The sequence below is a fragment of the Pteronotus mesoamericanus genome, unplaced genomic scaffold (assembly GCF_021234165.1).
Source record: "Pteronotus mesoamericanus isolate MK-2021 breed Mesoamerican mustached bat unplaced genomic scaffold, CSHL_Meso_final contig_291, whole genome shotgun sequence".
Classification (NCBI taxonomy): Eukaryota; Metazoa; Chordata; class Mammalia; order Chiroptera; family Mormoopidae; genus Pteronotus; species Pteronotus mesoamericanus.
In genome coordinates this window covers 9,129,937-9,144,156 of record NW_026555124.1, presented here as the reverse complement: position 1 = coordinate 9,144,156, position 14,220 = coordinate 9,129,937, and the positions used below count along the sequence as shown (strand labels likewise).

At 35.7% G+C, this 14,220-nt stretch overlaps 1 protein-coding gene across 10 annotated transcripts in view; it reads right to left on the bottom strand.

The window, feature by feature from the left end:
* NRXN1 (neurexin 1) overlaps positions 1-14,220 on the bottom strand; it is a 1,065,318-nt gene that overhangs the window by 47,544 nt on the left and 1,003,554 nt on the right. Inside the window, exon 1 of one of the 10 annotated variants that reach the window (XM_054575463.1) lies at positions 10,995-11,103. The exons of 8 other annotated variants lie outside the window; for them this stretch is intronic. In XM_054575463.1, the coding sequence (XP_054431438.1) occupies positions 10,995-11,027 (33 nt within the window). In that variant the 5' untranslated portion in view covers positions 11,028-11,103. Of the gene's footprint in view, positions 1-10,994; positions 11,104-14,220 lie in introns of those variants that run through there. One more of the 10 variants, XM_054575462.1, reaches the window with a different exon arrangement.

Here is a 14,220-nt window from a genome sequence, read left to right as displayed (position 1 = left end):
ATAATTAGGAGGTGAAAGTAGATGACCCCTTGGGTCCCTTTAAAATTTAACAATCAAGCGAGTCTTGTGATAATGGTATAGTTAGTTATTTTGATTGAGGCAGTGGTTACAAGGAACTACACATTATGGAATTGCAGAGAACTCCACCCCCCCATACACATATGTGCATGTGTAACTGGTACAATCTGAGTAAGTTCTATGACTTACAGCAACATCTGGTATTCTGGTTTTGATAGTGCACTATCGTTATGCTATATGTTAACATGGAGGACAATTGGGCAAAGCCTGCAGGGATCACCTGTATCTTTCTTCACAATCACCTTAAATTTTTTAAAAGAAGAGATTTAAAAATGTGTATAGATAATAAACACACACACACACATAAATAAGATGATTTTTAATTTCATGAAATGATTCATTGACAGCCAAAAATGGAATGCCAATATGCAGTGTCTGATACTTTCTCTATGAAGTGAAATTTATTGGCTCCAAGCAATTTACTTTTCTTATAAATATGATAGTTTTTACCTAAAACAATTAGTGCTTTTAAGGTAGTTAGAATATTGACTATTTCACCATGGTTCGAAGTAAGGAAATTGTCACGTGATAGATTGTTACTAGTGACACAACTTTTGCTTATCCTTTTGTTATTTATCCTTGAACATGGATGAAATCCTTAGAATTAAGACACCAAATACCTAAAAATTTAAACCAAAAATAGTCTCTTGATTTAAAAGAAACAATAAAACACAACATAACAAAATAAAACCAACACAATTAAAACGGAAGTGTCAGGTATTTACTAAAAATTAAATTTCTAATACATATATTCAGAGGACTCTCTAGTTTCTGCCCAATTAGCTACTCCTATGATGAGTAACCGTACTTTCTATTCGTAAAATCTTGCAGAATCCTATTCACCTAAGAGTTAAATTGTGCTCAATGTATTTCCTTTCAATATTACAAAATCCAGTGGATTCTTCTGACCTCCACAAAGTCTAAAAATAATGGTTAGCGACTTAACAATTTTATATCTACACAGGTTTCAATATTTGATTCTTCACTGATACAAATGTCAATAAATGGCAATAAATGTCATTAGCAGGCTTCTATTAGAGGGAACATTGAAGAAAAGAGGTAAACAGAAAATTATAAAGAAAAGAATGAGCAGAAGGAAGCAGAAAATGAAAGAAAATGGTCCTTCCACCTATGTTTGGATAGTGGCAGGTTGTCTCATGTCATCTTATAAATGAGTCCAGTGATAGAAGTATTTCAGACTTGAAAAGGTGGATGAATAGCTCACCCGGAGAGATGTGAAATAGGTCTTGGTTCCAAAATCCTATAAAGAGGTTTAAGAGAAACAAAACAATAATGTATACAAGTAAAAGTAAGTCAATCCTTCAAACCAGCTCTGCTTCAGGACTAGCCAACCAAACTGAGTCTTTAGGACTTAGCTCTCTTCTGGCAACAAAGACTTCATTCCTCTTAAATACCAAACCTTATGACACAGAACAGAAAAGTGCCTGACAGAGGACTGCGCTGTCCTTGAACACCTTGCACCAAACAAAAGAAGGTAAAACAATGAAGGCAGTTTCTCAGTCACTTTAATTAAAATGGGCAAAGAATGATGAGTTATCTGATAAAATCCTTTCCAAACCCATGCATACTTTTTCCCAGTTCCACCAGATACAGTAAATTTAAAAAGGTAAGAGGAATTCTCCCAATGAAAGAATAAAATGCATACTAGGTGATGAGCCAAGAAAGACACTAAGGGTGGTAAATTGGCCACATGTTACAGAATTGCTGCAATAGAATCCAGGCCTGTATCTCATGTGACCGTAATAAAAACAGCTGGCCAGGAAGTCTGTGGCTATCACACCTCATAACACCTTGTCCCTCTTTGCTCTCTCTATTGCCACAGTGCCATAAGTCTTAGGCTTTGAAGGGTCCAGGGAATGTTTTAAAATTGAAGTGTTTCAAGCTAACGGTGTGCTGGAAATCAAATCTGCCATTAAAAACTAAACCTTTACTGTACATACATATTAATTTGTACTCCTTAATCTGATTTCCAGAACATCCATCAAATGCTGCTATATTTACATGCTGATAACAAATAGGAAAAAAAAAAAACAGCAATCATTATGTTTTCCATATTTTAGGAAGTCAAAATTATAAATGTCAAGGCTCTCATTTCATTTCTGTGTCTAATTTCATTTCCTTGCTAAATATTTCAAATTACAATGGAAACTTGCAAACTATATTAGTTTTTATATTTAAATTGTGAACATCCCTAAAAATAATTGTCCTACACAACTAAAACTTCTATTACCAATACAGACCCACTTTCTTTTTCATGTTTATGGAAGAATGCTCACAAACACTTGTTCTCCGAGGACCTCATTTGCCATTTATTAGATTTATTTTCCCATAAATCTTTACCGGTGATGAGAATTTCTCTCCCACTGGGTTGTGGGTTGCTTATGCCACCACTTTCCTCACCACTCCTGTTGGCAGCCACAGTGCACCTTATTTTTTAGAGAAGAATATTTAACTGATTTGGGGTTAAAGGACTTTTAGTACAGCACTATGCATCACTTTATAGAATATTTATTGATATAAAACCTAAAAATACACACGGTGAGTACAGTATTTATGTGGGTAATTATTCAGTAGATTCAACCCATGATTCTAAACCACAGGGTTCTTATTAAGAATACTAGAGAGGGAATCAGAGTTTCTTGACACACAGTAATAAGTATTTTCACTTACAATGAATAATTTAGCTCTTTTGGCATCCATCTTATAAAAAATAGGTTTGACATAATTACAAGATCTCTTAGCAAAGGTGCTGGCTATGGAACACGAGGGAAAGAACAGGCAATATGGGGCCCCTCTTCTTTGTTTTCACAGAATTTGGCTTGCTTTTGTAATGTACACACTGCAAAATTTTTCCTCATTTGTCAAGATGATGTTGAAATTAAAAGATGTTGTTTCTTTTCCAATTGTGAGTTTCTAGGATTCCAACCTGCTAATTCTCTGAAACCTACCAGCCTTGCCCACAGCATGCTAATGGGCCTCTGCATTCTTCATTGTGGAAATGGAGGAGGAGCTCTTTCTCTAATTAATGCTAGCCAGGAGTGGAATTACTCTCATACTTCTTTCAAAATGAAAATTTCATAAGCAAATCCCATATGCAAATTCATCTCAAAATTCATAGATGATGCAACAAAATGAAAAGCAGTCTATGTTGTAAGCCACTTGTCTTCAAAGTTTTTTCTTTTAAAGTAGTTCATATTTATTCGTACTCTAAAATCATAAAGTATTAGAGCTGTGAACTCCTCACTTTACAAATGGCGAAAAGTCAAATACCAGAAAATTAACTGGTTGGTCTTCATCACACTAGTAGCAGCAGTTCTTTTCCCAGTAGAGTGTCTTTACATAAACCAAAATATAGTGTTTTAAAATTAGATAAACTCCAAAAAATACCCTGTTTACAATGAAACATATTGAGTTGAGGTGAACTGGGTAGATCTGAAGTTTATCAGAGCATTCTAGGTGGAGGATGGTATAAATTTCTCAAAAGAACAAAAAGGGGGAAACAGATTCTGAGAATAGCTTCAAAATAAAACCAATATTTATATGGGCGGGAAGAAAAACACAGGTACAAACAAAGACTGCTTTTCTGTTCATCGTTTTTTCCTTCTAATATACTTGATTGAATGTTTCTGAGTAGAAATCCTGGGTAGCCCAATGAGGTGCATTCACTTAGATACTGGTGGGAATCAAACCAAGGGATGTTGAAATTTTCCAAAATAATTTCATGATGGATACTCAGTGTCCTTTGTGACACAAAAAATTTCTAAAAAGAAATCATTTCTATGAGGGTACACTGAATGTTAATTTCTTAGCAGTGACAAATGTACAATGTTTAAATACAATGTTAACACTAGGGGAAGCTGCACCCTGGCTGATGTTGCTCAGTGGATTGCGTGCCAGTCTGCTCACCAAAGGGTTGCAGGTTCGATTCCCAGTCAGGGCACACACCTGTGCTGAGAGTCAGGTCTCCAGTAGGGGGAGTGTGAAAGGCAACCACACAGTGATGTTTTCCTCTCTCTCTTTCTCCCTCCCTGCCCCTCTCTCCAAAAATAAACAAAATCTTTTAGAAAAATAAAATAAAATTAAAACAGGGGAAGTTAGACGATGAGTGAATTCTCTATAATATGGTCGCAACACTGGCATATATTTAAATTATTCCAAATTGAAACATTTATTTAAAAACTATAAAAATAGAAGAAGCATATGATTAAATCCTACATATTACCTATAAGTTGCCAAAACTGGTATTTATAAAATAGTTTTCTTTTAAAAAAGATACAGATGCATTCATGAATGAAAAAATACAACTACAATCTTAGAAAAACTATAAATCTACCCCTTTTTTGATATTTACAGACATAACATATGTATTCTCCTGATTTGAATGGCATATGTTTGCAAATGTGCTCACATTTCAGATAAACCAAGCATGTACTTTTGCTACTGTCTCATCATTTTAAACTCTCATCTCTCTTCCTATAGTATTACAAAGAATTGATGCATCATTTAGGAAACTGGGAGGTAGAGAGAGAGAGGTTAAGTCAGTATTTATTTTGTTATTGTATCAAAAGCTTTCTGTTTAAAGTGATATAATCTATTGCAATTTAAATTTCACTGGCTATATGGAAAACTGGGAGGTCAGGAATCTAGGAAACCCTTGTTGCAAGGATGCCTTTACATGGTAGCCTAAGCTTACTGTCTCTAGCTTGAGATTTTGAAAAGCAATCAAGAGCTATTCAGTTTGATAGTTTACTCCTAGATACCATTTCAGTCAGTTCTAATGAATGTTTCATGAAGTTTCCCATAATTAGTCTTTGTATTTTAGACTACTTACTGAGGAAATAATAGTACTATATTGATAACTATTTCAGTAACATAAATAGACTCTTTCCATAATTATCAGTTATTCAAAATTATTTCACTCAAGGCCAGACCCTTGCTTCCTGCCTATACCTGCCCACATTCTATTTTCTTTTCAGCAGGTACCTTCAAAAATAACATAAAATCAAAGATAAAGAAGGAAGTAAAATCAGGCATACTGAAAATCATCGCTGAAGTAATTTACAAACACACTCACTTATACCCTAGTGGCCTGAGATAGTTATACACACTCCAATGTGTCTAATTTATTATTGGAAAAATAACTCATCTCAATCATTCCACTAGTAAAAAGATATGAACTTATTTTTAAAGGGAAACATTTAGCAACAATGGCTAATTTTAATGAATAAAGAGAATGAGCACAAACTAAGTAAGGAGGTAATTATTAAATAAAATTCACACACATTTTGCATCACTTTTATTATTCATAAATTGTAAAAACTGGCTTTTAACAAATCAATATATTGTCCTGAGAACATGTAGAACAGGAAGCACCCACCTTGACTGATTTTGAGACAAGGTACTCAGGACCGTGCTTCATATTCAAATACTCTTGGTGCCCTAAGCTCCACTTCAGGAGTTGGTACTGCTGTTATGGGATGTGTGTCCCACCTGATTTGACTGGATTTTGTGTCATTTTTATTTTGTAACCAGATAACCAGGGCTGCTCAAACAAACACAAGGAACAGGTAGTAGAAAACAGTAGTGCATCAACTTAGGCCACATTGAATTCTCTCCAAACCCAACAAATATGTGTTCATTAATTGGTTCTGGAGGATAAAATAGTTCAGGCTTCAATACTCTAATTGTATGTGTTTGTCCTGACTCTTCAACTGGACATTTAGGGAAGCATGTGTCTTTAAGTCACCCATGACATTTTGCCAAGTTCTGGTACAGATCAATTAACTAGTAGATAGTTTAACAGATCTTAACTATCAACTATACAAGAAACACTGAGATGGGTGTTTATTATTTGCTGATGTATTATAGTTGTCAATATTCTAGAAGTAAAAGGTACAGTTATTGAAGGCTAAGAAAACTCTTAGCTACCCAAGAGTAGCTGTTCCCCCTGAAATTTCTAGTTTGTTATATGTATCCTTCAAACCTCTTATTTAGCAGCTAATTATTTAGCAGTTTATTATACAGACGTGCATAATCATACACACACCACTACAAACCTAATGGATAGGTGATCCACTTAAATCTAGCTAATTGCAAGGAGTCCTGGTGTGCAATTGAAAACAATGATTTTTAAGCCAATGGGAGGTTAAATGGTCAATAAAGCACTCTGGTCATGCAAGATAAACCATTATTCAGACAGTTCACAAGTGGGTAATTGAGAATGGATGCCTGAGGCTATACCTATGCAACTCCAAAATAAGATATTTTTAAAAAATCAAAATTCTCTTTAATATTTTTATCTGGCAATCAAATATTAGTGTTTTGAAAATTATAAAGTCAGTCTTAGTTATACAGGATCTGGCACAAATAACTCCTCTTTTTTATTACAAAATCATAAGCTTGTAATTCTGTAACATAACAATATCACACTCAAGCACACCATATGACATTTTAGGTGAAATGTTCAAATTAAAACTATAAATTATTACACCTATATTATTACCCTAACAACCACACTCAAGCAGGTGTTACTTCTGCCAGACCCTGTGTGTGTGTGGTACATATATATAAGTACGTTATTACATATGCATAGTATTTTATATGTAATCTGTATTTTTGTATATATAATAAATATATTTTCATTATAAGCAAATTTATGTCACTGCAGGATTGATGGGGAAGGCATTGTCTCTGAAGCTGTAGTAGAGTTTCCTATTTGAAAAATGTGAAGAGGTCAGCTAGGTGAATGTATTTTCCCAAACCATTAAATCCCCACTTTATCTATGCATTTACAAGTAAATCTAGGCTGTGAACTTACAAAAACATGTTTTTGGATAAAAGTGTGAAATATACTTAGAGGCAAGTTTAGTATTCTGCAAAACCCGTGTTTTAATAAAAAAATAAAGTGGAAATAGATGAGAGCTTATGAACTTCAGAACTGATTTCTTTTGGACACTGATTTGTTTGGGTCCTCTCAAATAACATTTAAGTCATTCCCATCATTATGTATAGTTTTGGTCTTTTAAACTAAGCAATACTTAAAGTAATGACACCTTACAACAAAAGACATGGTTTTGGAAAAAGTAAGAAAAGAATTTGAGCCTGTTTGTCATCAAGAAATTAAATTGTGGCTTAATATACTCTCTCTCTCTCTCTCTCTCTCTCTCTCTCTCTCTCTCTCTATATATATATATATCACAACAATAAAAACAAAAGTGGATCATTGACTTTGGGGGGACAGTTCTAAGATAGTTACTAAGGCTTAAGCATGTCAATTCAAATAGAGGTAAAAATTTGAGTGGCAAATAAAAATGTGTAGTGATAATTACAAATAATGACACAAAAACACAAAACACCTCTCATATTTTTGCTTTTTCATGGCCATTATTTAATTTGGACTCATACTGCCTTCATTTGCTGAGGGACACTAGAAAGATACCAATGGGTTTATAATTGTTCATGACTATTCCCAATTATTGTGAATACTGGATATTGCTCGTCTATTTTTGCCTATCTATTATTATGTTTGGCTCCATTCTCTGTGCCAGAGTGATGAGAGAGATTCAAAGATTGACTGTCAGGTAAATGTGAATAAGAGAGCAGAAAGTAAAATCAATCTTTCTAGGTCAATATGGTAACTTTAGTAGAAATCAAAGAAATTTAAAGTCTAAGTATACATAAAAATGTATAAAGCAGAATTGGTATTAACACACTCTGCTGAATATATACATCGCTTACTGATTATATTTTGTAATGTTGAAGTCTAGGGCAAATGACATTTGAGCCTATAAATGACAGGTAAAGCAGCAGAGGAATACAAGACTTGGAAATATAGGAAATGTGAAGTGAAAGACCACTTGGTCTAAGTGCAATTAAACATATATTAACACTGTCCACCTAAGAATTTTGTTACTGCTTGTAACACTGAAATTAAAGGGAACTAATTTTAAAAGGGCATAATCTTGTTTTAAATGAGTTATTTTCCAAAATGGCAGAGTAAAGCTTAATTCCTGAAAACATTTAAACCTAATATAGACCAAAACTGAAAGCCCTTGGCTCCCTGCTTTTTTTCCCATTTGAAAACTACAAAGAATAAAGTACGAAGGCTTTTCCCATCAATTAGCATTCCACCTACTGCAGCCATCATATAGTTAATTGATTGCACTTGTAGTGTATATCAATCAATGTATCCAGATACTATGGGATAAGCACGTTTCATAAATTAAGGGAGCATATGGAAAGCACACAGACAGTAACATTTAATCAAAACAAGCCAAACATCCTTAATATGCAATGCTACATCGCTAATTACTATGTAAATATGTAAGTATTTCCCTGGTTAATGTCTTGGTGAGACATTTGCTTGGAACTTGCTCTCAAATATTATTGTGACCAGACATTCAATACCACTTCAGAGCTCTTCTAGTTTTATTCCATTTTGCCCATAAGGAGAGTGTGGCCCTTCACCTATTCAGCAGCATGATAGTACAAAGTCAAAAATCTTAATTCTTTATCACTGGGTTGTCTTGTTTATGAATACCAGTCAATCCTCCAAACTATATACGTCTGTCCGAAGTTCTGTCTGCGGGCTCTAATTCTTTCTAAAAATGTTAGAGGGAATTTGCCAAATGAGGAACACTTTGCTGCTTAGTGGACCCTCCCATTAATTTCTAAAAACAGGGCATGGGGGAAAAGGATCACAGGAAGTATAAGAAATTGGCTTAATTCTTCAGTTCTGGGGGAATTAGTATAGATGACCTGAGTAAATTATCTTTAATACCTTAAAGTATGAACGGTAATAGTTTTCATTCTCTTATCTAGATCTCAGTTCTTTCTCAAGCCAAGGTTCAAAGAGACATGCGACATGGTAAAACTGCCTTTGAAGAATGGAAACTCTCTCCATCAACAAGGCCCGCCAACCAAATGATTGAGGGAACTGTGGGTGAACCACAGACCAAAAGATGTATCTTTAAACTTTTAACATTTGTGTTTTGTTGGTACATTTTGGCAGCATGATTTTGGTCAAATTCAGCTGTACTTAGGACTCGAAATTGTGTCTGGGTTCATTTTGGAATTTTTAGAGTCATTAAAAATATAAAATTCACAAGTTTTCATTTTTCCCCTGTTTAATGATCTCGCTTGGCAAAGGCTGTGCCTAGTTGCCCGGGCGGCTGGGTGACAGAAGGCTTGGTGGAAGATGCTGAGAGATTAATTTCATTTCAGAATTTGAAGTGGGCACTGGGCGGATCCCTAGGACTCATGACATCAAGAAATACATAATGAAACATTCAGTTATTCTGGAAATGAAGATCTGTTTATAAGCCAGAAGTAAAATAACAGTTTAGTCAGCATGATCTCTTAATTTTCAGGATTGAAAGCTCATTTAGGGAAGCAGTCGGTATACCCTGTAGATGTTGGAATCATTTAAGATCTGGTTAAGTTTACTAGTTATTGTCAAATATATATATTTAGACACCACCAGCTTAAATAATACAATTGCTTGTAATTCTGCTCCCGCTTTTCCTGAACATGGCACGGAGAAAAAGTTTACAACAAAAAACAGAGCACCATTTACAATCTAACAAAACAATTTCAATTCATGGGCCTTCCTCAATCTATGAAGCAGGGACTACCTAATTTAATGAAAAATAGCTGTCACAACAGAGATAACATTCTATCTCATAATTAAACAAAGATGCAGCCAGAAGTTCCCTTGAGAAGAGAGGCCAGGCTTCCTTCACTATTAAGCAGGCTCTTCCCTTCCCCTTCCCTTTTCCTGATTTGCAGTCCCTTCTGTCCCCCATCTGCTCCGCCTCCCCCTATTGTCTCCACTCACTGCCAAACCCTGCCAATCCCATCTGGCCATACTCTTGGTTCTGCTGGCTCCAGTTCTCATGGGCCTAGGAAATATTTGAATGCTAAGGCATTTTCCCTCTCATGAGAATAAGGATGAGTTAGGAGAATATCAAAAAAATTCCCCAAAGAATTCACACACACACACACACACACACACACACACACACCCCGCCCCCACCCGCCATGCACATGATATCTCATACACAAACAAACAGCAGTTTTACAATCCTCTCCTAGACTAAAATAAAAAAAATGCTTTTACTTTTTTCACCTCACATGCATTTAAAAAATTGAAACCTTACTACCTATCTTTGAATAATCAAAACTTATATTTTCAAAATATAAACACTTCCATTAATCCCAGACATGCATTTTTTTTCAGTAAGCATAATTAGTGAAAATAAATGTTACTCAAATCTTACCATTAGGAAATATTTCCATTAGTTAATCAGATTTAATCACTGATCACAAATAACATTTTCTGTTGTACCAAACATACATTTAATTTAGACATTTCACCTTTACAAATTCTCAACAAAAATCTCACTCTGCCGCAAAAGCATGCATGGTCAGAATTTAAGCATAGTTAGGCAAAATTATCACCAAGTCATTAACAGTAATAAAGCAGTCTGGCAAGTCTTGAAAGCAGCTTTTATTCATGCTTTTACTTGAACCAACTTAATACATAAATACATATATATACACATACACACACAATTTTTGATTGTTTTCGCAACAAGCATGCTAAAAAAACCCTCTGAAGCTCACATAAAGCAGCAAACAAAACTAGAAGCAACCATGCTCAGGGTTTAAGGACATTTAAAAATTTAAAACCACCTTTCTACATTTCATATAGAGCATGCATAAATTTGACATGCAACCTCCAAGAAGAAATAGTTGAATATAAATCTTAAAATTAGTTTATCCGAAACAGTTTATTCTTATTTTCATTATTACTGTTCTTAGGCTTCTGGTGTCTTAAACCCTGCATGCTGCATTTCTAAGCTGTGCTGAGCACCGGCTGTGACAGAAGAAGCTACCTGCGAGTTTTCACAGTGCCATCTCATATCCATGTCTGTCTGGCTACCCTGCGTGCTTAGAGCTTTTTTCTTAATTCTTAATGGAAATCCTAGGAAATTTAGTCCATCCTCTGAAATCAATACTGGTGACAGGAGAGCTCCCTGACTCAGTGGGAGATCAAGATGATAAATTGCCTGCGCATCAGCCTGGCCTATCAGTGCCCTCCACACAGATGGGCGAGAAAATACACAGAAAAGGCTCTATCAGTCACGTGTCACGGAGGAGCCAATGACTGACGCTCTGCTGCAGGAAGGGATGCTGCAGTTCCGTCTGCAGTTGACGAGGCTGTTGGTACACAGCCCAGCCCGCGCCCTGCTCAAAAACTCTAGGCAGTCACTGCTGTGGAATTCGCTCTCCAGCTGGGATTGCAGAGGGGAAAGGACGTAACATTTAACCCCTGACCCAGATAAAGACCCATTTCCAAGTGCATGGAATTTTCTCTATATTACTATGTAATGCAATGTGAATGCTGAGCAGAAAAGGAAAAAAAAATATATATATATATATATGTATATATACACACACACATATTTTAATACCCCAGCCATTATATACTTATGTGCTTCTTTTCAGTTGACTATCATGTTTTCACCTAATGTTAAACTAGAAACCTTAAATTGCAATTAGCACACAGCTCCCTAATAGAATCGCCTCAAAGCTTTATAATTGTAATTATGATTTTATTTTCAAGTTAATGAATGACTTTTTTTGAATGCCACATTTATAATGAGCATTTTTTATGGGATGATTTTGTAAAGGCAATTATGCAACATTAACAAGTACATTATTATGCTTTTTTTGCCAATTAGAACTGTTCCTCTTTAAAGATGATTTAAGTCACAATAAATATGCCATTTTATCAATCATTAAAAATAAAAGCAAGCACCAAAGGATGTATACATCTAGTTTCCTAAGGCCTGAAGAACGAATGTATTATCCTGTGATAGAGACATGTACTTATTTTTTTTTCTTTTCCTCTGAAATGTAAAATAATTTAAAAAGAACAAAGGCTTCACATCTGGAATCCCATATGGAAAAATGTCCCCCAAACATCTGCTTGCATTGATCATTCTGCAATAACAGACATGTTGTGCAGTACAAGGTAACTGAGATGCTTGTAGCCAGCCTGACAAAGAAGATTATAAGTGATAAGACTATGGTGTGTTTCAAATGACAATATCATGGAGATTTTATTTTAGAAAAAGCTAAAAAGAAACATTGAACAATCTTCAGAAATAACATATCAGAGAGTGTCTGGGGCACTTTATCTTGCCTTTAATGCAGTATAAATGATATCCTAAATTAAATTTCAAGTTTAGCTCTGCCACTTTTGCTAATTGTATCCTGCTGAGAAAACTAAGGCTTGGAGGGGTTAATTTACCCATTTTGGTAATTAGCCAAATCATTTACTTCCCAGTCCTTCCCATTCCTACCTCTAAGAATAAGAGATAATTTAGGTGAATTGTCGCTTTAAATTGTAAAGCTCTTAACACAGACAGGTAAGTTTTATTGAATTCTCACAACATAATCATCCACAATAAACATTATGGAATGGTGTAGGGCTAAAGACAAAACAAAATCCATGTTTGCGGGGTATGGGTTTCCTATCCAGCAAAACTTATAGATTCTATCGCTGACTCTTTTGTTGTTGTTCAGAGTCCAATTACTTTAACAGATATAAACTTTAAAAGAAATTGAACTGTCCATAATTAAGTCAAAAGCTTACACTTTTTATTATCAGAATTTTTATTTTAACCCCAATTATTCTAAATCAGTGGTTTATGGGGGTGATTTTGACCCCTAGCGGACATTTGACAATGTTTGGAAACATTTCTAGTTTTCATAACTGGGGAGGTGCTACTAGCATCTGGTGGGTAGGGACAAGGATGCTGCTAATCATCCGATCAGGCACAGGGCCACCCAGTTACATGGCCCTAAACATCAATAGTACTGAGACTAAGAAACCATACTCTACCAGGGGTCTCCAAGCTTTTGGCATCTCTGGGCCACACCGGAAGAAGAGTCATCTTGGGCCACACATTAAACACATTGTGACACGTAATCACAAAAAAAACTCATAATGTTTTAAGTAAATTTATGATTTTGTGTTGGGCTGCATCCATAGCCATCCTGGGCTGCATGTGGCCCGCAAGCCACAGGTTGGCTACCCCTGGCTAGGCTTTTCTACCTTATTTACAAGAGGCTTAAAAAAAGTATTCTATACTGTGAGCTATATATTGAAAGTGGAAGGATGTAAGTTTAGATGCAGAAGTGATGAGGGCCAAGGACAGGGTCCCAGGTCACTCCAAAGTTAAGAAATCACTAGCAGAAAGAGACAGTAAAGAAGAATAGGGAAGGTAGGCAGCAAACACAAAGGGTGGTGACCTGGACACCTATGGTGCAAAGTGTGTTTGGAAAGACATTAGGGTCAGCTTGCCCAAGTGCTGTTGATGGGCCAAGTAATCATTCTCTATAGTTTTTTGTTTTTTGTTTTTTGTTTTCGTAATTTAAACAAAACATTTGAGAAATTCATCTCATTGGAATTAATAATACAAAAGACTTGAGTTTCTTATTCCTCCTTCTATTAGAATTTTTAAATATGTGGCCAGAAAATGTAGTATTACACGGACCACAGAAGGGCTGTCTAATGGAATATGTAAAGGGGAAGGAGCTTTTGTGACCCTCAAATATAGTTGTTGTTTTTTTTAATTCTCGCCCAAGGATATTTTTATTGATTTTAGAGAGAAGAAGGGAAACAGATAACTATCAAACCATTGCAGCCTGTACGTGCCTTAATCAGGAATCTATCCCACAATGTAGGCATGTGCCCTGATGGGAATTGAACCCACAGCATTTTGGTGTATGGGATGACGCTTCAACAATGGAGCCACATGGCCAGGGCTCAAATTACAGTCCTTTGGCTACATTGTGGTCTTAGGCTACTTTATAGTCCACAAAGGTGTGCTGTAAACAAGGAAACGAACAAATCCTATTTTGGGTCATCCCTCATTAGAGCTTGCTGAGGTAGCAGAGTGCTGCCACATCACCCTTGAAACTCTGGCTGTGCTTCTTGTGGCCAGGCCCTCACCCAGTCTTTCTGTCCATAGATAAGGTTTCTAGGAACAGAGTTCTCAGGACCAGCTTCAGCTATGTTCCCTCCGTGACCGCTGTCATGCCAGTTTCCAC